Source organism: Lissotriton vulgaris, chromosome 7 (assembly GCF_964263255.1).
Source record: "Lissotriton vulgaris chromosome 7, aLisVul1.2, whole genome shotgun sequence".
Classification (NCBI taxonomy): domain Eukaryota; kingdom Metazoa; phylum Chordata; class Amphibia; order Caudata; family Salamandridae; genus Lissotriton; species Lissotriton vulgaris.
In genome coordinates, this window is record NC_141695.1 from 778,528,700 (window position 1) to 778,552,656 (window position 23,957).

Consider the following 23,957-nt stretch of genomic DNA (forward strand, 5'->3'; position numbering starts at 1 on the left):
GCACCAGAGGAAGTAGAGGAGAGTTTGCAAATCTAGTGGTAGGGGAAAGGCTTTTGGGCCTTTCCGAGTGGGTTCACCATCCAGAATAGGTGAACACTGACAGGCTTATGTTTACTGATAGTCATCAACATTTTTGTGGTAGTAACCCACCCTGGAAACGCTCTCACATTGATTTCAGTCAAGGGCTGAAATAAATGAGTTTCCAGGTTAGGGAGTACACATTCGTTTTGCCTGCTTAATTATATACCTTTTGCAGTCCTACCTTACAAATAAATTACTTATTTCAATGTTCAGGGATATTTGACTTGCGCTAATACCCACTAGCACTCTCACAATCCTTCTAGATTTCCCAAAACACAGGAATCATTGACCAAAGTTTGGATAGCAATACAGGAGAAAATATCCGATTTTTTTTTTTAAAAAACACGGCGTGTGTGTTTTTTTGAACCTTGAGTTTTAGTGAGTGTTCCTCGTGGCCAATCATCACAAAGAGTTTGTTTTTGGGAGGTGCCCCCCCCCCCTCTCCCCCCCCATACACACACTCTCTTGGGGGAATGATCTTGCATTCCTGCAGTATTCGTGGCCTAACATTGACAAAGCGCTGTCAGAGCGCCTCGGCGGGCCAAGTAACTCCACTCCACCCCTCCCCGGATCAGACCGCCGTCCATTCCGCAACACTTTGCAAATTAAAAGAAAAAACAATTAAAGATTGGGCGAGTCGTAAAATGAATCTGCTGTTGTGGAATGGCGCGTCTTTGCGCCACATAAATCAGAGTTACGGTGCTTATTTATATAATCCTGCTGGTGAAGGGAGGGGCCGCGCCGACAGGTCAACTGCGGTGCAGTGTCTTGGGCAGCTGTCCATGTTTCCCTTCAGTTCCTTCCACCTATTTGACGACCCTGCTCTTTGAACGGTTCTTAGTCTGCGTTTTTAGTTATTTTGTGTCCCTGTGTTTCCCGTGGCTCTCTTTCATTTTACAGGTACCGGGCGACAAAGGGCTTCTGTTGTTCAACAAAACCTGAACGTTACCAGGGAGCTCTCCCGGAGGGAGTTTTCATTTCAAGATATACTAAGGAAGGAACTTAGTTTGAGTACTCAGATAGCAATTGATGTTACAGTATGGTTGGGCTCGCTTCAGATGCCACTACCTACTTCCGGGTTCCTTCAGTTCTGAACACGGTGACATTGACTGGGCCCTGCAGCTGAGAGGCAGGACACATTTGTTCCTCGCGAGACTGCTAAGCGATTGTTCTGATTATACGGGGAGCCGGAGTGTTTTTTTCATCCTTTGGTATACCAAATGCAGGGCTTTAAGTGGGATGAAAAAACTAGGAGTTCGGGATCTCTAAAAGGGGCGTTGCCGATATAATTAGGATGTGGCTTCTAACTCTTACGCTAAAAAACTGTGCTTAGCATAGTGTGCCACCTGACTGGTTATTTGCTACTTCTGTCATTGCATCCAGATACGACAAGTAACATTCCACCTACAACAGGCCCTGACTATTGACTTTGTCAATTGTTGTTAGTTGCATAAGATAAATAAGCAACAACTACGGCTTCCTTGTATAGAACACTGAAAATACTTCAGTTCTGAAATAATGGGACGGTGAAAGAACTAAATGTTAAATGTCGTATACTTGTAAAGCGCACAGCTGCCCCAGCAAAGGGGCGTCCCGGCGCTGTATACCGCTGGGGAACCCATCCTGGCTTTCCCTGTGAGATGGTCCCTCCTGGGCATCTCCAAGGTGAAGACAAGCATCCCCGGCGCTGATGGGGCCGTTAGTAGAGATTAAGCAAGCTATTGCCCAGAGTTGCTGAGTGGGACCCATAGTTGGAGTAGGCTCCGAGGCGAGAATTATCGAGTCCGCTGACCATGGCCCAAGACCCTACCGCGTCGGGAATCGAACCCTGGTCCCGGGCCGACCTCTGCTTCCGGGTCTGCCGCCTCTAACCAGTGAGCCACACCACTCAACTATAATGAGTCTCTTTGAAGTTGCATCAAAGGCAGTGAGTGAGCAGTGGTACTACTACGGAGTTAGGATTTTTTTTCATCCTGAGGGCAAAAACGTAGAGCCCTATAGGGACCAGTCTCAGCACCTGCTTTTTAGAACTGCACCGGCAGGACCTGGCCCACTTAACGCCCTGAGTAAATGTCTACGTTTATATATCTCTTTTTAGAGATTTAGGTATTTTAAATCTTCCTGTTGATATTTCCCACATTCTTACCATTGGAAGAAAGCTGTACTTGCATTTTGTCATTTTTCAACTGTACCCCTCTGTGAATCGCACCCCTTTTCCTGGTTCTGCACATTCTTTCTCTGCAGACGTTCCACATCCTGCGTTCTAAGCAACCTGTGACATAGCTGCCAGGCTCTGCTACAAAAGGCGGTGAGGTGCTGTTGGGGAGCTAGTAGAACGCGTTGCTTTTAAGCCGTGCAGCACCTCTAGAATGAAGGGGCCATAAAGTAAATAGGAAGTAGTCCAAGAGGTGGATCAAAGCCTTTTTAATTTTGATAAACCTGATCGGCAGGGCAGGTATCCGGTGATGGAGGAGACCTCGAGGACATCGATCCATGATCAAACCCGCAGCTGCAGGTCTTACACCGATCTTTTCAGTGAGTGTTCAGCCCACTGAGGTACTTTTCATCCGTCTCACCAGATGGTCCTAATAACTCTGCAAGCATAGAGCGTGAACTCTAGGTTAGAGATGAGGACTGGGGCGAAGGCCAATGCAACCGCCTGCATCGCCTCCCGTTCCCTAAGTATCTTGGTAGCACAAGGGACATTTTGGAAATGTTGGCACAGTACACAAACAGTGTTTGTAGGATTCCCAGATGGCTCTGTCTGGTTGCAGTCATGGCTTTTCATTTGCAAACCGTTGTATTCTACTTCTTTAGGCCAGTAGTTAAATTGACACGAAGAAACAAAAACTCCTGGAATACATTGGGATGGGCTCCTGGTGAAAAGGGGTTATGTGGTAGCTATAGTATAGTATGTAAACAGCTATAGGACTAAAACATACCCTTGGGGAAAGCGCTCGATGAGAAGGGCTGACCGGGCAAAGGGCTACACTCCATTTACACATAAAGAATAGGAAAGGTTGGTCGTAATGAAGGGACTTGTTTGCAATATGTTGTCTTTCTTCACTTTCTGACCTTGAGTGGAAGTTACTAACTCAATACATAATGAGAAAATGGAGGTGAATGAAAAGTACCTTTTTAAATTTGCTCGCAGTATTTGTATACAGCACATTAAAGTGCCAAGACTGCCTTGGTAAGCTCTATGTAACGTTCAGCATGGTTATTGAAAGGCAACCAGTGTCCACGATGAAAGGAGCCTGAATGTGTCCGTCTGTGTCGGTGTGACACTCTGTGCGCTTGAAACTTGAAGCGAAGCAGGGAAATGTTGCATTCACTTCTCAGCCTAATCCTGGTTTTCCTTAGCCAAGTTTTGCCGACCTACGACAGCCTGGACGAGCCTTCTGTCAACATAATGAGCTCCATTTTCGCATCGTCGTTGAATGTAGTGACCACCTTCTATGTCACGGTAAGAGTCCTCCTACTTTTCCCATGTCAGTAATACAATGGTGAGCCCTCGATTGGTAGTCCTGGGGATTCACACAAAACAGTGTTCTTACTTGTACCATAGCCTTGCCCCTGACGTTTACTCCATTATAATCACTACATGACCATTGTTGATAACCCTTCGTAAAGGACAAGCGCTGTGCGCTGCACTGTATAAGGGCCACACTGCTGTCTTGGACAAGGCCCATGGCCCTCGTGCAGCAACTTTACATCCTAGGAAGACAGCAGAGTTTGTAAACGCGTATACTCAACAATTAGTGCAGATAAATGATGTGTGGTTTGGTAGTCATGGAAATAGAAAAACCCTCATCCTTCAAAGGGTGGAACTAGTTAATTCTTTGTCACAAGCAGAGTATTGGGTCCACCTGCTAAACTGTCTCCTTTGAAATCCGTGAACCCAGGTTCTAATTCTTACTTGATCAGAGTGTGTGTGATCCTGGGCAATCTGTGCCTAATTTCCATTCTCTGGCAATTATGAGTGCATTGAAACCCCTAAAAACACCGGTATGAAGTTGCAGATAAAAAGTGGATTCATGACAATAGTGACAGCATGCTGGATGAGCAGGGATGTGTTTTGGACCTGGCTGTCGGCTGGATTGCCTAAAATGACACCGCCCCGGATCTTCGGGATGGATAGCTTATGTACCTCAGCCCCCCCTGTTAATATTTCTTGATTTGCAGTTTGGGTGGCCTAGAGCGTGGTTCTCACATGTTTTACGTCCCTGACCTACAATCCAAAGGAGTATTTATATGCCAAGTACACATTTTGTGCACACATATGCTTCGTCAGCTGTTTTTCATGTATTCTTGGGGGTTTTTGCTCATTTGTGTTGTGGAGACTAGGCAATGAGGTGATTAGATTTTTTGGGTGTTGGCTTTTCTCTCCGTTATCTCAGAACCTATTCCACACAGTAAGCGGAAGTGTCTTTCTGCCTAGTTCCCTCAGTAGCGGGCACTATTATTATCTCCCCTTGTTTTTCATTTAACACTCAACTGGTGTGGCATGCAAGACAAACCTGTTTTCAGGGCACTAGAGGACACAGTACTGGAATATGCAAGGGCGATAAATCACACATTATGAGATAACTGTGTGGGCAGCCGTGAAGGCTAGTGATGTGAAACACTTTTTGTTTATGCGATCTCATGGGCCCCGGGGATATGGTGATTTGTGTTCAGAAACTTCAAGTTCTGTGCGGGGCACTCTGTGAGTGTGCATACTAACTTTAAGTACTGCCTGGAAGTGATGGTTAATATGAAATTTGGTTTGGTTTTTGTTTTATCTTGCATACCACTCACACTTTTGTCTCCTGACTACAGTAAAATGGGCAGACTGTAATCCAGATCGGCGCGAGTATGTTAAGCTTGTGTTCTTGGGTATCCCTTTAGGAACAATTTGTCTCTCCTAACAGACCTTGTTTTATGGCCCCTGTCAGGTTCTGTAACTCATGTCCTGAAGGAGGTAGTCTCTAAGGGATACACTTTTAGCTTCGAGGCGCCCATCTTCTTTATTAGAACAGCGAAAATGAGAACCGTGAAGATCTGGAAAAGCGAGGCATATCTGCAAGTCCGCATACCCTTCTTCTCCACTCCCCTTTTAAGAAACTTAGCTGGTGACACGGCAAGATTCAGGCATTGCTCTTTAAAGATCTATACACTGAGACATTCTCTAATTGGCATGTCGTTACCACCAGGAACCAACAAGCTCGTGTTTTGGCGTTGGGCACTCGAGAGAGCAGGGAATCCTTCCAAAAGCACCTCCTGGGTGAGGCAGATGGGGAGGAAGAAAGGGGACTTCCATTGCTTTCTTATTGCCAAAGCCCCAGCATAGCTGTTTTTCACCGGTCAGAGCAGGCTTGTGGCCTATGGGAGGGCAGGATAGAGTACCTCTGCCGTGGAAGTTGTTACCTCTGTCTGTGTACTATATGAAAAGCATAAACAGCTATGATTCTAACTCTCAGTCCTATGACTACTATATAGTATTAGTGAAACATAACAAGTGAAGGAAAAAACAAAGTGACTCAAATAACAGCCATCCTAAAACCATGCTGTCCACCAATCTCTTTCACTTAGTCACCCACCTGCACCTCTGTTTCTCCCCCTCCATTGCTTCCTGAATACACCCTGTATCTTGCAAGCACTTTAAAATCCCAACACGACGAAACACTTAAGCCATTTCTGTCCTGTGACCTCTTAGTGCTTTCATTCAGCCTCTAGGCCACCAAATCACGGAAGAACTAACCCGTAGCATAACATGACTTGGCAAGCTCTAGAAATTCCTAGTTACTGATGAAAATGCTTTCTAATGCAGCTCTCCGATTGGGCATAAGGGCCAACAAGGTGGGGAGGATGGGGTGTTTTACTGTATCTTTCTGAAAAGGCGCAAGTTGGGTTTTCATTTGTGTCTGTTGTCTCCCTGAATGGGCCAGGTGGGCTTCTTCGGCTATGTCAGCTTCACTGAAACCATTGCTGGCAATGTGCTGATGAACTTCCCTTTCAATCTGGTGACGGAAATGATTCGCGTGGGATTCATGATGTCTGTTGCAGTGGGCTTCCCAATGATGATCCTGCCATGCAGGCAGGCACTGAACACACTTCTCTTTGAGCAGCAGGTAAGTGGAATCCCCCCCGTGGGGCAGATTCAGACTGGATTGTAATATGGGAAAACTTCTTCATTCTTTTCCTTGAGATTCAACAGTCAAGCTCTTACTCTCCAATCCGTGAATTTTATATGTCTCAGTTTGTATATGGTACTTGCTTTGTTTCTAAGGTACTCTACTCCGTTACTGGCTGTGTCCCAATAAAAGGCGCATAACTTTTGTCCAGACTAAAAGATATGCACCTCTTATTTGTCGGCACTGGCTATTTTATAGAATACCATTAACACTTACTTCAGTTGACTTTAGTTTGGCTAATGCAGATAAACGTTTCTAAACTGGACCTGTGATCATTTGCTTTGAAATATAGTTTATCTCGCATGTGACGCGCATTTCACCAAGTTGTATTGCCTGACTAAAGTCAAAGCGGCCAGACTGTAAGCAAGATTAGTGTGAGTTAAGTGTGTGTGCTGAGCTGTTATAAGGAATCTTTGAGGAACAATGTGTCTATCTCTTCAGACCTTGTTTTACAACCCCTTTCAGGGGCTGTAAATCATGTCTGATCATGGAGGGGGTAGTTTGCAAGGGACAGACGTTTGACGTACGGGGGCCATCTTCAATTTACAAGTACTAGATTTTCGTTAATATTGAAACAGGCAAGCAATACACAGAACAGTAAAGTTTATGAAGAAGTCTTGAACGTTTTAGGAGCAGAATACGAACTGGTGCTTCATGGCAGAGAGAATGTTTTTTCTCATTTTGCCACATTACTAAACTTGGGGTGGTCCATGCCTTATATATTTCGAAGTGAAGTGTTGTGGGCAAATTTCAATCCTGCCATAAAGTAAAGATACGTTTGAATTTCTCAGTGGTATCTGGAAACTATTAGCTCTTGAGACAACCGGAACTTAGAAGTTATCCTCTATGACCAGCGGAACACACACTGAATCAAATGGCCATTTTGGTTTCTGTGGACAAGAACTAATGCAAACAGAAGAACTTTCGTAGACCCTTCTTTTGGGAATTTTACATTTAAGTGCACCAACGAGGCTCTCAGTACGTGTTTAGTCATAGGTAATAGTGTAAGATTTAGGGATTTTGATCAACTGTGCCAAGCAAGCTATCACCAGCTGCAATATATGAAAGTTTTTAGCATGACTCTATAGGCAATCATCATTAAAACGGCTTTCAATTAGGATTGTTGGTGAAGGGTATGGTTAAGTATATTCCAGGGTGTCTAATTTAAAAAAATACAACACAATTTATGATCAGGGCTTGATCCCATTAATCGTGGGATTCTGAGTGGCAGCAAATAGTATACAAATATTTTTTTATGATTTTTAACAAATGCAGGGTCTGGTTAACGTTTTCTAAATTTTAGTATTGGTGGGATCCTAGTATTTTTTCCCTTTGATTTTTTCGGCATATGTATATTGCTCGCAGATCACTGTGACCTTTTAGTTTTTCTTATTTTACATTAGTTTTGCATAATGTTCAATTCCTATAAATGAGTTGCTAGTTGTTAATGTGCATCCGTAGTTTCATTATTAAAAAAACCGTTATAATAAGCAGAGTTTAAATAAGATAACCCCGTGAATTTAGCACAAAGATGTAAAGTGAACACTTTCTCTGATGATGAGCATAGAACTACGCAAACACTAGAGAGGATCTGATTGCTGAGCACAGCTTCTATAGTTGTAGCTGCACCTTTGTGGCCTGTACTGGGGTGGTGATAGTGTCCTGCTCTGCATTTTATTTGACTAAAACGGATAACTCAATTTGATGAAGCAGTTTTTAACAGAATAAAAAAAAAGACATTTAATTTCCTGCCAAGTGGGCAAAACTTGGCTCCCTGACAATTTCTGTGTAGACTGGTATATTGCAGAAATGTATTTAGTGTAGGAGCAGAGATACGTGATTATCAGCTGGAGACGTGTTTGCATCTACAAGCCCCTTCAAAATTGCTGTGCATTCCTTTCATGTATGCTAAGTAGCTTACCACTTGCCTCTCCAATATTTTTTTCCTCTGGCCCTTTAGTCTTTTTTTGACCGGTGGTAAAAACGTTTTAGTTCTCACGTTAGACAAGATTTTTAATTTTCCTAAAATGTTGTATTATATACTTACAGGGCCTTTCTGCCAGCCCTGTTCATCCATTGGTCTGTGGTTGTGTCATTCACATTTTTCTTCCACCCACTGCAGTGTATAGCAAGGGGCAGTGGGTCAACCCCCTTCAGCCATTGGTTACCTTCAATGTCCGTGATGGCATTCTGCTATTTCACAAAGAGCACATCCACACAAAGTAGTTCACTTCAATACTGCAGACTACTATTGTCAAAATGTGTTTTGTGAGACTCCAAATAGTTTTGCTTTTCTCCAAGGTTTATTTGTCATATTGACGAGGGCCAGGCAATTCCTCAAACATAAATTTTTACAAAAGCCATGACAAAGCAAACCAATGCCAGCCTTACTAGCTTTGTTAATGTTTGATTGAGAGTTTACTGGTAATGTATTGTTCTGAAAACCCCAGTGTGTCCTACACAAGTATCTTTATTTGTGTCGGACCAGGAAGCACTAATTAGGTCAGAACACAGAAGATCTTGTCTTAAAGAGTTGATTCTGCACTCTGTTTTGGTCACTGAACTTGCCGTTAAAGCTTTGCAGGTGTCTTCTAGAGTAATTTTCTGATTTTCGACTTGTGTGGCGAAGTTTTCATGCCTACAGTCTTGGGGCCTCGAAAAGGTGGGAATGTCATGAAATTCTACCTATTGCACTCCACTGTATTCAGGCGACCATTCATAAGTGCATCTCTGGAAGCAGGGAGCCCACTCACTCCTGATCTTACTCTAATACATTGTTTAAGGCGTTGCTGTAAATCCAGTTTTCTCTTCATGGTATTTTCTTCCTGAATGTGGTACCTTCTTATTTTAACAGCGGATTACCTTTTAAACAATGTGAAGTTATTTTACTTCAGAGTAAATGTCCAAGGTAAAACAGTTAGTCTCGGTTTTTTAAACCTGTTGCTTGGACCACGAATAGGATTGGAAAAGACGCTCAGATGTGATGCCCTGTTTTGGCCACAAGTGGTGATGGTAGTGATTACGGCATTGTTCACCACAGATTAGTGAATAAAAATGCAGCCATGTCAATGAAAAGATTGACCCAGCCTGCACCTCTTTTGGTTAATAGGTGTGAATTGAGACTCTGGTATATAAAAGTGTATAAATCAGGATGTATGCACAACATGGGCCATTTCTGTAGTTTCACATTGACTGCAAGGCTCTGTGCACTCGCATTCTAAACAGCACAGCAATGGCAGGTGCAGCACTTTTCCCTTGTGTCCCCTGTACCTGCTTTGTAGATGCGAGCTAAACAATCCCCTGATTTTTCTGTTTTTGCTTTTCCCACAGCAGAAGGATGGCACTTTTGCGGCAGGTGGATACATGCCGCCGCTGAGATTCAAAGTCCTCACTCTGGTTGTGGTGTTTGGGACCATGTTAGGTGGAATCCTTATTCCCAATGGTAAGTGTGTACTGCGAGTGAGGAATTCATCTGCTCAACAGTTGTCTAGTCTGTAAGTATTAATGTACAGGACATGTGAGTTTAAACAATGGTGTACTTTAATATGTTGTGTGCTCAACTCGCACAGCAAATAGTGCTTTCTGACAGAAGGATAGACGGGGTGCTATGGGACTAGATTAAGCCCTCATTACGTTCTGCTGCTGAGGTGTCTGAAAACTTTGTGACCTCACAATGCTGAATTTCATGACAGCTGAATTAATTTCTGCATTTTAAGCTTTAGATGTATTTTTTATTTATTTGACGTTTTAAAACGATGTTCCAGGAAATTGTGTTTAGTGGCAGCTGCTGAGATTTTATTTTCCCCTCTTACCCCTGCAGTGGAGACCATCCTGGGCCTAACTGGTGCTACTATGGGAAGCCTCATCTGCTTCATCTGTCCAGCCCTCATCTATAAGAAGATTCACAAGAACGCTCTCTCTGCACAGGTCAGTAGATCTCTCACGCCCTTCTTTCGAGGGTTGTCTGTTAATTCAGTCATTGTGCAGAGGAGGGTACCCTTCCAGCACACCACTAAGTTTTTATCTAATAACTTGTACCTTTTGAGATTTAATGGAGAAAAACTGAACAGTACTCGTATAGCAACAGCCATGCCACGTAAGACGCAGCAGGTAATGTCTGTACTAAGGGGCCCGAAGTACAACATGAAAAATAGATTTCGACATTCTGAGCCACACCAGACCCTCAAATCAATTTAATCATGTAGGTCCTTTAAAACGATTCCAAGACCTTAGCAGTGCACCAACACTTACGTGGTCACTGCCCCTTAGTTAAAATAAAAGATACAACACCTTCTATTGATGCCATAGAAGGCTCCAGGTGCTAGAAAATTGTAAAAAAAACGTACAGCAGGAGGAGAAAAGGAAAGCTCGGGTCTGGAAGGGGAAACTGAAGGATGAGGCAGGAGATGGGTAAAAGGAGGTAGGCAGGAGGCCATAGGTGCAGGGTGCAAACAACAGTTCCATACATTGTGTCACATTGGGCCAGGGTCGTGGATTCATTAGCAGCAGTCAGTCTGCCAAAATGCATTTCAATCGGCAGAAAGCCATAAAAGCAAAAAAATAAAAATAAAACGTCAGTTAAAAACTCACATTACATATCTTACAAATTCATAAAACACACCCTATCTAACAAAAAACATAAACACTGCTCAAATATTTATACAACAGTATCTTTAAAAAATTTCAATTTATAGCCCACAACAAATTATGTAATTCCGGACAGAAATATTCAAGTAGTTTGATTTGATTTCGGACAAAATATAGGAATTAAAGTTGTTACTAGAGTGCAAAAGATGAGCACAATCTTAATTAAGTCTCATATCTCCTCCTAATATAAAACGCTGCTTTATAAAATTAGGTAACGCAAAGCAAATTTCAGGGGATCCTAAAGACTGAAGGAAAAGTAGCCCTTCCTTGTGCTGTCTCACAGCAGTTTGCAATAACAGCACCAAGAAACGGCGTCTTAGCTCTTGAAATAAAGAGCAAAACAAAGGTAAATGGATAGTGCGTTGAATCGAGAGGTTGTCACACCCACACACAAAGGTAGGATCTGATTCCAACCTCCCGATAAAGGGAGGGCAAATTTAAAGTGCAAAGTGCATAGTCTAAAGGGAATAAGTCAATAGCGATATGTCAGATTTGTGATTCATCCATAATACTCACTATGCTAAGAGTTGATGAAACATCGGCATAGTTTACAATTGTGTGCTTGGCCGTAGACAGCTTTAAACGTTTGTTAGCAGCAGTCATTTCATTACAGGTATTGTATAGCATGTCTATCAGCACCCAGGTCAGTATAAGAGGGACAGTTGCACTTCAGGGATATTGCCTTTGCCTCTCAACTTCTGTGTTATCAACAGTCTCCAAAAGAGTGTAATCAATCCAAGCACAACCATGAGAGGGTGAGTGTACTACCCTTCTGCAACAGGCCCAGCAGGCTACGGGCATCATCCAATCTCCAGAAAAGGTATAATCTCGCTAAACGTTGCTAGTTACAATATCTTTGCTTACATGCCACTTCCTTTGTATCTTCTTCTGAGAAGAATTAGTTCCCCTCTACATCTCTCTGTAGTTTGAGAGGCATGATGAAAATAGATTGGACTACTGTTAAGCTGGATCTTCCTCCTACATCTCACACCTTTTAGGATTTTGTCTTTCATTACCTCATCTTGTAAAAGCACTGTGACAGTCAGAGCAGCTTCTTTCCGTCATCGAAGCAGGCAAAGCTGGAAGCAAAGCTTCATTCACATGGACAGTTCTGCCAAGGGTCACTCCAGTTACTCTGCCATCCAAACGGAGAGGAAGATGCTGAGTTCTGTCACCCCCTCCAGGAATACCCAAGATGTGTGTTGTGTGGCTTATATAGTGATTGTATGCTGTGCAGCGCTGCTCAAATGAAGGACGCAGACAAGTCGTAGTTGTATGTTGGCCACAAGACCATGAGGTCCAGTCACAGACCCTTTTATTACATTTGGCTGTGATGCCACAGCCATGACCACTTTAATTCTCTGCACAGGGTCCACGTCTTGAACACCCCTAAGTGGTTCTTCACTGTGGGGTGGTCCAACTCCAAACATAACATTTCTTCTTTACTCAGACTTCAAAACGTAAAACATTTGAGTAATACAAGAACGATGCACAGTGAGATAAAAGTGTATGGCATTTCACAATCAAACAACTCGGAGATGTGAAAGAAAAGTGAGAAAAAAGAGATGGGAGAGAAAGAAAAGAAAAGGAATAAAAACCTGGTGATGAGAACATTTACTGGAATCCAGTGTCTGTGCATTAAATCAGTTTAACAGAAAGTCTTTCAAACGGGAAGCCTTCAGTGGACACGGGCAGACGTGGTGTCTCCTAGTCCCTTGTGCCAGAGAGTTCCAACTCTGCTTCCAGTGCTTTCTTGCGGCCGACAGACCTCAGGATCAGGGTGCATATTCGAGCTGTCCTTCTTCGCCCTATCACAGGCACTGTGAATGTTCATCATCCTCTTGAGTGGACGCCAGCAGGGAAGATGAGACTTTGTTCCTTGGACATCCAGCCACTAAGTAATCCTCTTCAGGTGCTAACACATCCCGATTGGATGTGGGAGATTGATCAGCCAAACCAGCTGCTGGGTGATGGTAGAGCTTGAAAAAGGACACATTCCTCATGACGACACTGCCTCCTTAGTTGGCACTCCCACCCTGCAAAGTTAACAAGGAAGTTTCAAGATCTAGCATATATTATTGCTAAGCGTGAAATAGCGTGTAATTGGAAGACATTGAGGGGTCAGAGGCTGACAACTTGGAAGAGTGAGATCGTAAAATGGACGAGTTATAATGGGAGGGTACTTCTGAGGGAAGCACAGAGAGTCATGGGGACCATAGAGGGAGTCAGAGCCTGGGTGCATTAATGGACAGTTTGACCAACCTAGAGCCCGCTTCGCCAGTGGCCTCCATGGTGGAGTCACCCAGATGAACTATATACATTGCAACCGGGGGCTCACTATGTGTTGAATTGTAGTGTAGTTCCTATTTTCCCAATAGGCTCTGCGCATTGGAATAACATAAACAGCAGTGTAGACGTAGGACTGAGGTCATCTAGGTCCCTACTGACTATGTTAAACTTAATTTAGGTTTGCGCCAGCTAGCTCAGAGGTCACTGGAAACTTTCTTGAATGAAGCGGGATGGACAGCCTTCCCTGGCTCAGACAAGAGGGATTCAGTTTCCGACAACGGCATAAACATGACAACTTTGCTCCCTCAGAATAAGAGTATATCTCTTGAGTCGTGTGAAAACAATAGACAGCTATTTCACTCAGTCAGCAGTGCATACTTAGTTTCACCAGAATGCAGAGAAATGGAGAGACGGGCGTTTTCAATAAAAAGGTGTTATTTATTGAGCAGTCTTCTTTCTCATGCCAGAGAAATGAATTGCCACAATTGCAATACTTAAAGTAAAGTAAAGTGCGTACAGTAAAAGTAGTATTATGAAATAATACTATAAAAGCATTGATACGGTTTCTTAGCCATATGATACTTTAAAATGGATAAAATATATACATACATAAATACATTGACTAAAAGGCTCAACTGGTGCTTCTAACTAAGCCTACCCCGGTGTACCTGACCTAAGCCTAATACGTGGGAAGGGACAAGTAAGTAGCAGTGTTAAGTTAAGTTGGTTAAGATATTTTTGCCAAGAATCTGCATCAAGAATTCTCCTAAGGGTTTAGTCAGCTCCGTACCTTGGTAATAGAATGTGGGAGGTCTGGTATCTCTTTCCTCAGGACTCGATATCCCAGCAACCCGCAAGGGTAGGCTGGAAACACCAGAGCTGGATTTTCTCGGCTGGAGAAAAAGACAGCGTCTCTCTCAGTGCGTCAAACAGGAGGGACGGCTTCCGCGGGCACTCGCATCAGCTGGGCTCTCGGGCAAGTAGATGGCCGCTCTGCTCCAAACCATCGTGTGTTTGCTTAAGGCAACTGTTGGTATTTTATACCTGAAAGGTGCCGGGTTTGACGTAAGGTTGGACGTAAGACGTCACTAAGAACTAACAGTTCTTGCAGGACTTCAGGAGTTCTTGTTCAAATCAAAACAAAAGCGGGGGGGGTTTTCCCGGGCTGCTGGAGGCTTGGTTTGTTTAAAGAACGTGTTGTGCTTTCTAGTAGTCGATGGGAGTAGCCGTGCTGTGCTTTGGATTGCATGGGCTATTACTGAATATGAATCTGATTCTTATGCCTTTGTCAGGACATTATTGATTATATCCTCACAAGGGCATAAATCGGGAATATCGAATTAGGGTCCTAGATAAGAACACAACAGAATACCTTCCATCGCATGACGCAGACAAGAGTCGCCCACAGGACGTGTTGCCCCCCTGACCCGAGACTTTTTATTATGACTTATCTTCACCTTTCTCATATGCAATCCTGGATTCAGCAAGGTGATGTAATGCACTGACATATGAGGGGGTGAGAATAATTTGATTGTTGTTATTTTCTTTCTTGAGTAACATTGACAGATTGTGTTGCTCATTATGACGAGATGCACTTTGGTGTACTGCACTGCGGGATGGTTATAATGCATGTTTTGATGGTCCATCAAAACTCAAAGTCTATTTACAAAAAAAAGAAATCCTTGTGACAGTCTCGCCTTCCCTCTGGGCAGTTATCATAGTTCTGTTTACAGAGGTTACCCTCTAGGGTATCAACCTCAAACGGCTGCAGGAATTTGCTCCAGGGATGTCGTTTCTTGAGTAGCACCATTTCACCAACACGGATGACTCGCCTCTTGGCACATCTTGTTCGAGAGACGTTATTGTTCTGGGCCTGGCGCTGACCCATCGCATCATCCACTTAGTTCTTTAAGGCTGAGGGTTCTTCCATGTGGGGAATGGTATCATTCATGGTCCAATTCATAAAGAGAGCCCTGGGGCTCACCCTGGTCATAGCATGTGGTGTGAGCAGTTATTCTCTCACAAAAGCGTAGAGAGCACATTCCATGTTCTGTCCACTTACCCGGGTAATACTGAGGATTTTGTTTAAAGTCCACATACATCTTTCAGCCTTTCCATTAGCTTGAGGTCAGCGTTGCGTGATTCACCTGTGACGGAAGCCACAGGATTGTAAGTATTTAGCAAACTTCTGATTAGAGAATGGGGGACCATTATCTGTTCGTAGCTCACTCAATAACCCATGCGTGGTCATCACCTTATTCAGACGGGGAATTGTTTGGCTGGCTGTGGACTCGATCTCAACTTCAGGATATTTGAAAACTAATCTATGACAATCAGAATATGTCTGCCGTCTGTGGGATTTCTGAAGTCAGCAATGGCTCTGTGCCATGGAATAGGTGTTCTCTTCCAGGGGATCCTCATCAATAGTCATAAGCACTGAATATTCCCGTCCATGTGCGGGACCCTGGAAACAATATAAAAAATATATGTAAAAACACATATATCTCGCTCCACATATATGTACGTACATATATTATTTTTCTCACACCAATGCAGCCCCAAAACTGAGGCTAAAACAATGTAATCACATGTACATGTACTGCAATTAGTAAGGAAACAAAAAACACATTAGGTCAAATATCCCTTGAACTTTGTGTTTTAATGAGTAAAACCACTCATAAATCCCGAAAATTGCTAATAAATAGACATTGTTAACCCTCAGGCTGCATTGCAAAACATAGCATAGAAAATGAAATCATTTTCAACAAAAGGCAGCCATGACCCCCGGCTTCCCATCATGCCTCTGGGGTGACAGTTAGGTCAGTTGTTCTTAACGGCTCCTTCAGTCAGGACCCTGGTGAAACACCTCCCTTTTCTTTTTGACTTTCTGTCAAAAAATATTCTAAATTTACTACAGTTTTTGCTTTCACTCGACGTCTTTTGGTTACTGCTACCTTTTTTAGGCTTAAAAAAGGTAATTTTTTTGTCAAAATGCCTTCCCTTTTTGATAAATGCCCTTCATGTGGAAGGAAGAAGGCCAAGACTGACAGTCATCCAGTGTGTATCTTGTGCCTGCCAGACTCTCATTCTTCAAGTTCCTGCGAACACTGCCAGGTTTTATCTTCCAGAACTCTCAAAGACAGAGAGAGAATTCGTATTTATGGGCTTCACGAGAGAGGAAGATCTCCCAAGAAGCAGAAAAGTCGCAGGACGCGGTCGTCGTCGAGAGAAATCCCGACTTGTTCACCTTCGGCGGCGGGATGGCGTAGAAGAAGCAATCGACGGCGATGAAGAAGAAGTCTTCAGCGTCGAGAGACAAGGTACCCCCGCTACAGACCGCGTCGAGGGGTAGGTCGCCGTTGGAGCACAGGGGCTCGACGGCGAGCCAACCGGCGTCAAAGCAGCATCGTCATGCTGTGACGTCGAGGCCTTCTCCGTCGACGCCTGACTACCGGCGTTCGACGTCGAGACAGCCTCCGTCGACGACTAGTCGTGGTCGTTCGACGTTGAGGGAGCCTCTGTCGACGATCAGGCAGCGTCGCTCGACGTCGAAGCAGCCCACGTCAACGCCCCGTCAACAGCGTTCGACGTCGAGGCAGCCTCAGTCGGAGTCAGCCCAGCAGCATTCGACGTCGAGGCATACTCCGACGTCGCCAGATCATCGGCATTCAGCATCGAAGCAGTCTCTGTCGCTATCTGGCAAAAAGCCCTCTACGTCGAGGAAATCTCCGTCGAGGGACAGTCATCGTCACTTGAGGTCGAGGGAACATTCAAAGTCGGAGCAGCGGCGCTTGATGTCGGAGCATCCTCCGCCATCTCCCAGACACCGGAGATCGGCGTCGAGGAGATCACGGTCGACGTCGAGAGGGCACAGGTCATCTACTCGACGTCGAAGCAACCACCGTCGACGGATCAGCGGAGATCCAGAGAACAGGGTGGCTCGAATTCCAGGCATGTCTCTCCTGCAAAATCACAGGGACGGTCACCTTTGCAGCAGGTGGTGCAAGAGTTGGATAGTCAATCATTGGACCATCCTCAGGCCCTTAAATCTCAGCAGGATTCCCCAAGATCGGCATCAGCTGCGGAGGTGGAGCAGTCCTCTGTACAGGATCCTCCCAACAAAAAGAGAAGGGTCTCAGATGAGAGAAGTCGGTCGAGGTCTTCCTCTAGACGGTCTCTGGTGAGCCTGTCTTCATCCTCCTCGGCATCTCGCAGTAACAGATCTTCGGATGGGGAGGTCAGCTCCTCGGACAGTGAGAGGTCAAGGCATTCTCTTCCAAGGTCGCAACATGGACAAGCGGTTCAACCTCCTCCGGCACGTTCGCCAGTGAGAGATCGCACCCAGAAGTCTCCTGCGGTTCGTCTTTCCCCAAGGTGGTACGGACCGCTTCACCACTGGGCAGCGGACAAGGAGACAGCGAACCCTTTGAGAGGGTATCGAGAACAAGCCTCCCGCCCCAAAGAGCGGTTGCACTCTAGAGTGCGCTCCAGTAAGAGAAAATCTAGGTCCAGGAGCAGAAGGCGGTCTTGTAGATCTTCAAGTTCATCAAGGACCCGCTCTCACAGGAGTTACTCTCCGACTCTAACAGACAGCCCACCATCGAGAATATCTCCAACTGAGGATATTTTTTTGTTCTAAGACATCTTGGGCAGGGGAGCCCCGAAGCTAGGAGTGCCTATGACAGCTCCGCAGGTCAAGACAACGGTCATCTTTGAAACCCTGCAGCACAGATCGGCACCCAAACCTTTTCTGCCATTGGTCCCGGGCATCATGGATCCGGTGAATGAGGTTTTCCTGACTCCGGCGACGGTGAAGTCTGTTCCAGCGAGGATTCTTAAAAAATATCGCTCGCCTGAAGAGGATCCTCTGTTCCTCAAGTCAGACCCACCACCAGATTCAGTAATCATTGCGGCGGCTAAAAAATCCAATGCGGTGGCCTCCTCATCCACGGTACCGCCGGAAAAGGACAGCAGGTTGCAAGACTCATGGGGGAGAAGAGTGTGTAACACGTCAGCCTCTTTCCTCAAGGTCGCCAATGCGGAAGCTCTACTGGGCAGATACAATAGATCTCTGCGGAACTCGCTTCAGAGGTTTTCTGGAAAGCTTCCTCCGGAAGATAGAAAGGACTTTGAAGAGATTCTGATGGAGGGCAGTCAAGTCTCCAATCAGGTTATAGGGGCAGCAGATGGAACTACTCTGGCTGCGCATGGATATGCGCATGGGATAACAGCAAGGAGATCCTCATGGTTGCGCCGGACAGCCTTAAAACCCGAAGCTCAAGCCAGAATCCTAAACCTTCCTTTTTCAGGAACATCTCTCTTTGGGGCGAGTGCTGATGAAGAGATGCAACGGATGAAATCTGAGTTAGACACCCTTAAAGCCGTGGGGCTTGAAAAGAAAAAGGAATTCCGGAAGAAGTTCCGCTCTGACAACAAGGGCTCTTCGAAGCAGAGGGTTCAAACCCCTCACTGGCAGACAGGTCAGAACCAACAAGGCCAACAAAAATCACAATATAAAGGCAAGCGCAATTCTAAAGGAGGAGGGAATCAGCGCCAAGGCAACAGCTTCAATAAGCCTCCGCAGAAACAATGAGTCTTCACTTCCCCCAGCGCCGTTGTCCACTCCAGTGGGGGGAAGCATTGCACATCACAGGGCAGAGTAGCAGGCCATTACAAAAGATCAATGGGTGTTGTCTACGCTGCAGAATGGGTACTATCTTTGTTTTCATCGTCTACCTCCATCCGTTCCTCCGATGCCAACGTCAAGCCACCAACTATAACTGCTAAAGAAAGAAGTAGCGACACTCCTCGAAAAATCAGCCATCGAGAGGGTGCCGGTGGCTCAAAGGGGGAATGGAGTCTATTCAAGGTATTTTCTGGTCAGAAAAAAGGGCCAGAAGGCAGAATACAGACCCATTCTGGGCTTGAGGACACTCAATCTACATGTCAGAAAAGAAAAGTTTCGCATGTTGGCACTTCATCAAATATATCCACATCTCAGGAAGGGGGATTGGATGTGTTTGCTGGACCTTCAAGATGCATACTTTCACTTTCAATACGGCTCGATCACAGGAGATTCCTTCGGTTCCGGGGGGACCTCTCACTACCAGTTCAAAATCCTACCGTTTGGGTTGAAGTCGGCTCCCAGGGTGTTCACGAAGTGTCGCAGTGATGGCGGCAGCTCTACGCCGCAGGGGGGTCTTCGTATACCCATACCTAGACGATTGGCTGTTGAAATGTCCTTCCCCAGACAACGTAAGGAATCAATTCCAGACCTGCATAGAACTCTGTCAGCGGCTAGGGCTACATGTCAACTACAGCAAATCTGTCTCCCAACCCACTCAGAAGATTCACTTCCTAGGAGCTCTGCTAGACTCCGAAGTAGGAAAAGAGTTTCCTTCGGAGGAGAGACAGTTTTCTATAACGCTAAAGTGCCAGCAAGTTCTTTGCAGCAGGACTCAGAAAGTGCGGAAAATAGCCTCCCTCCTAGGGTCGATGGCGTCATGCATTTTCTTGGTACCGAATGCCAGACTTCGGATGCGTCCTCTTCAGCAGTATCTGGAGGACAAATGGGACCAGCAATCAGCTCGCTGGGAAGATCAGATCACTTTGTCAGAGGTGGCTCAAGCTTCCATCCCGTGGTGGACAAAGAAGCAGAACATGCAGGTGGGAGTACTCTTCCATCAACCTCCTCCTGCGCAAACGATAATCACAGATGTGTCTCTACAAGGCTGTGGAGTGCACATGGGGCCTCTCCAAGTGCAGGGTCTGTGGTCTTCCAAAGAGAACACCTACCACATCAACTTGCTGGGATTGAGAGCAGTCCACCTGGCCCTCAAAGCGTCCCTTCCCCTGCTTCAGGAGGCAGCGGTTCTAGTACAAACGGACAACACCACCACGATGTACTATTTGAACAAGCAGGGAGGAACATTCTCAAGGACGCTATCACTGGAAGCTCAGCGCATCTGGCATTGGCTTATGGCTCGCAAGTTGTCTGTTCAAGCAGTCCACTTCCCAGGAGAGCAGAATGTGAGGGCGGACGCACTAAGTCGGCACTTCGAAGACAGAGAGGACTGGGTTCTCAACGACTAAGTGCTAGAAGGTATTTTCCAGTCTTGGGGTCGTCCTTCTATAGACCTCTTTGCGGACGACGTAAACAGCAAATGCCCAAGCTTCGCCTCAAGGTTCTACCAGCCAGGAACAAGAGGGAATGCTTTTTTGATCGACTGGTCAGGGGAATTTGTGTACGCTTTTCCACCCCTTCCGTTGATCCCGAAGGTGGTGAGCAAGCTGAACCACTCGTGGACATCAATGATCCTGATTGCCCCCGACTGGCCGAGACAATGGTGGTACACAGACCTGCTTCACCTGTCAGTGGCTCCTCACAAGAGGCTTCCATGCAGGCCGGACCTGTTATCGAAGATGAACGGGAGGATTCACCATCCCAACCTTCCGTCACTGAGCTTGGCAGCATGGCTCCTGAGGTCATTCAATACGGCCATCTAGGACTGCCACAGGACTGCATGTCCATTCTGAAAGAAGCACGACGGCCTTCCACAAGACATTTTTACGCATGCAAGTGGAAACGGTTCTATATGTGGTGTATGCAGAATGGGCATATTCCTGGGAAGGGTCAGGAAGAAGCAGTTCTTCCCTACTTGTTGTACCTGGCTGAAGCAGGGTTGAAGTTCAATTCCATTAAGGTGCATTTAGCTGCTATAACAGCTTATAGGCGATCACCTTCACAAACTTCTTTTTTCCAGTTGCCAGCAGTAAAGGATTTCCTGCAGGGTCTGAAAAAGGTGTACCATCCAATACGTCCTCCTTCTCCTCCCTGGGAGCTGAACCTAGTACTATCAAAATTGATGGGCCCTCCTTTTGAGCCCATTCATAAAGCGACTTTACAGCATATTTCCTGCAAAGCCGCTTTTTTGGTCGCAATTACGTCAGCTCGTAGGGTGAGCGTGATTCAGGCTCTCTGTACCAAGGAACCATATACAGTGTTTCATTTGAATAGAGTGGTTCTGGGAACGCACCCTTCTTTCCTGCCGAAAGTGGTGTCAGATTTTCATGTCAATCAGTCGATTTCTCTGCCCACTTTTTTTCCCAATCCCTCTACTCCAGCTCAGAGGGCTTTACACTCTTTGGACCTGAAAAGGGTTTTAAAGTTCTATCTGGACAGGTCCAAGTCTATTCAGCATTCTGATCAGTTATTTGTTAACTATGGATTGATCAGAACTGGTCATGCAGCATCAAAACTTTCCATTTCCAGATGGATCGTTTCGTGTATCTAACTTGCTTACCAATTGGCGCAAAAACCTCTGGGGTTTACCCCTAAAGCGCATTCCACTAGAGGTAGAGCTGCCACGGCGGCCTACCTGCATAATGTGCCCATGTCTGAGATTTGTAAAGCGGCGACCTGGAGGTCTGTCCATACATTTACCAGACATTACTGTCTAGATTCTGACACGAGAGCGGATACCCAGGTGGGCCAGGCCTCCCTGAGGAATCTGTTGAACAGCTGAGTTATTGGCTGTTATGATTTGGTTGGGTCATGTACTTCTCATTTACCTGCAGGTGGTTGATGGGCTTGCTATTCTATTCAGTGCTTATGACTATTGATGAGGATCCCCTGGAAGAGAAGGATAAGTTACTTACCTGTAATCCTAGTTTTCTTCCAGGGGTATCCTCATCAAAGTCATAAGCAACCCACCCGCCCCAGGTAAATGAGTTGCGGTACTATTACAATCTTATGGTTGAGCCCTGTCTTCAGGGTTATGCAAAGAACAACTGACCTAACTGTCACCCCTGAGGCATGATGGGAAGCCGGGGGTCATGGCTACCTTAAAGGCACGGTGCCAGTTTTTGTTGAAAATGGTTTCATTTTCTATGCTATGTTTTGCAATGCAGCCTGAGGGCTAACAATGTCTATTTATTAGCAATTTTCAGGATTTATGAGTGGTTTTACTCATTAAAACACAAAGTTCAAGGGATATTTGACCTAATTGGTTTTTTGTTTCCTTACTAATTGCAGTACATGTACATGTGATTACATTGTTTTAGCCTCAGTTTTGGGGCTGCATTGGTGTGAGAAAAATAATATATGTACGTACATATATGTGGAGCGAGATATGTGTTTTTACATATATATTTTTATATTGTGTCCGGGGTCCCGCACTTGGGCGGGAATATTCAGTGCTTATGACTTTGATGAGGATACCCCTGGAAGAGAACTAGGATTACAGGTAAGTAACTTATCTTTATGGTCTCCTTGATGATGGGTGCGGAGGATTCCTCCAGTCCAGCAGCTTGACACAGCGGGCACTGTCGAACAGTACACTCCACTAGATCATCAAGATTTGGGAACAACACTTTGCATTGCAATCTGTACTTTGTCCTGATGACCCCCCTGTTGTTGCATGGTTCTCAGGATTACCAGTCGGGGACCTCTCATTAAACACGCTTCCAGAGAGATAGCTAGCTCAAGACGAATGTTCTGAAGGGATGTCAGGGTTAATCTCACTTCCTCTGTACAATGGGACGCCTTTTGAGTGAGGGTGTACCAATGTCCAGATTCTACTGCGGAAATGGGCAGTTGAAGGCATTCATCGGCAGTAGTGGCCTGAAGAAGGTCCACAAGGGAGATGGGGAGCGGCATGGATTGTTCCACCACCATTCAAAAGTATTCTTCACTTCAGCATCTGACTCCTCTTCCACCGTGGCGGACCTAGCATGCCTGGATAGGTAATCAGCAGGATTTTGTGATCCGGGCCAATATACTACAGAAAAACAGCATGCCTGAAGTTGAAGAATCAATTTCCCGATTCTTGGAGACGGTTTCGATAAGGATCCAGAGAAGAGAGGGACCAGTGGCTGTTGGTCCGTATGAACTGGGAAGGGTTGGCTGTACAGGTAAATATGAAAATGGTAGGAGCCCCAATGCACCACAATTGCCTCTTTTTCAATATGTGAATAGTGCTGCTCGTTTTCAGCCAAGGCACGACTGGCAAATGCCACAAGGGCCCATTCACCATTGTATTGTTTCTGTCACAATACCCCCCCCAAGCCAGTGGGGCTGGTAGGCACTGGCAATTCGGACTCCTGTCTGGGGTTAACCTAAATCAATGTGGTGTCTGCAGACCGGGTTCATTTGGTGACCAGGAAAGTTTCTTCTTGGTAAAGACTCCTATTCCACAGGGCATTGCCTTTGGTCAATTCTAGAAGCAGGGCAGTGAAGGCTGTCAGATTCTGGATGAAACATTCACAGTACTTAGCCATCTCTGAAAAACTGCGCAGTCTGGTGACAGTGGTGGACGCCGGTGCAGATTGGATGGCGTGGACCTTTGCAGAATCTGGCATGACTCCGTCCTCTAAGAAATGGTATCGGAAGAATGCTATCTCCTTTTGAGGAAATGCACATTTCTTCATGTGGAGCATGAGACCATTGTCCTATATTCTTTGAAAAGCGGCTCTTAGATGGTCGAAATGTTTCTCAAATGTCTGAGCAAGGACCAGAATGTCATCAAGGACATTTGACACATGTGAGGTCAGCCAGAACCCCCCTGATTGTGTGTTGAAATACGTCTGCCGCACCCTACACGCCAAGGCTGAGGTTCTTGTACCGCCACAAACCTACATGGGTGGAAAATGTAGTAATCGCTCTAGACTCTGGGGCAAGCATGAGTTGGTGGTACCCCGCACAGAGATCCGTTTTAGAAAACCACCTGGAGCCGCTGACTTCAGCCGCAATGTATTAACAGTGGG

At 45.5% G+C, this 23,957-nt stretch overlaps 1 protein-coding gene across 3 annotated transcripts in view; it reads left to right on the forward strand.

Moving 5' to 3' along the window:
• The window catches only part of SLC38A10 (solute carrier family 38 member 10), a 394,443-nt gene that overhangs the window by 150,405 nt on the left and 220,081 nt on the right, over positions 1 to 23,957 (forward strand). For all 3 annotated transcript variants that reach the window (XM_086931014.1, XM_086931013.1, XM_086931015.1), the window contains exons 7-10: positions 3,445 to 3,547; positions 6,012 to 6,194; positions 9,588 to 9,699; positions 10,078 to 10,184. In XM_086931014.1, coding sequence (XP_086787140.1) covers positions 3,445 to 3,547; positions 6,012 to 6,194; positions 9,588 to 9,699; positions 10,078 to 10,184 — 505 coding nt within the window. The remainder of the gene's footprint in view (positions 1 to 3,444; positions 3,548 to 6,011; positions 6,195 to 9,587; positions 9,700 to 10,077; positions 10,185 to 23,957) is intronic.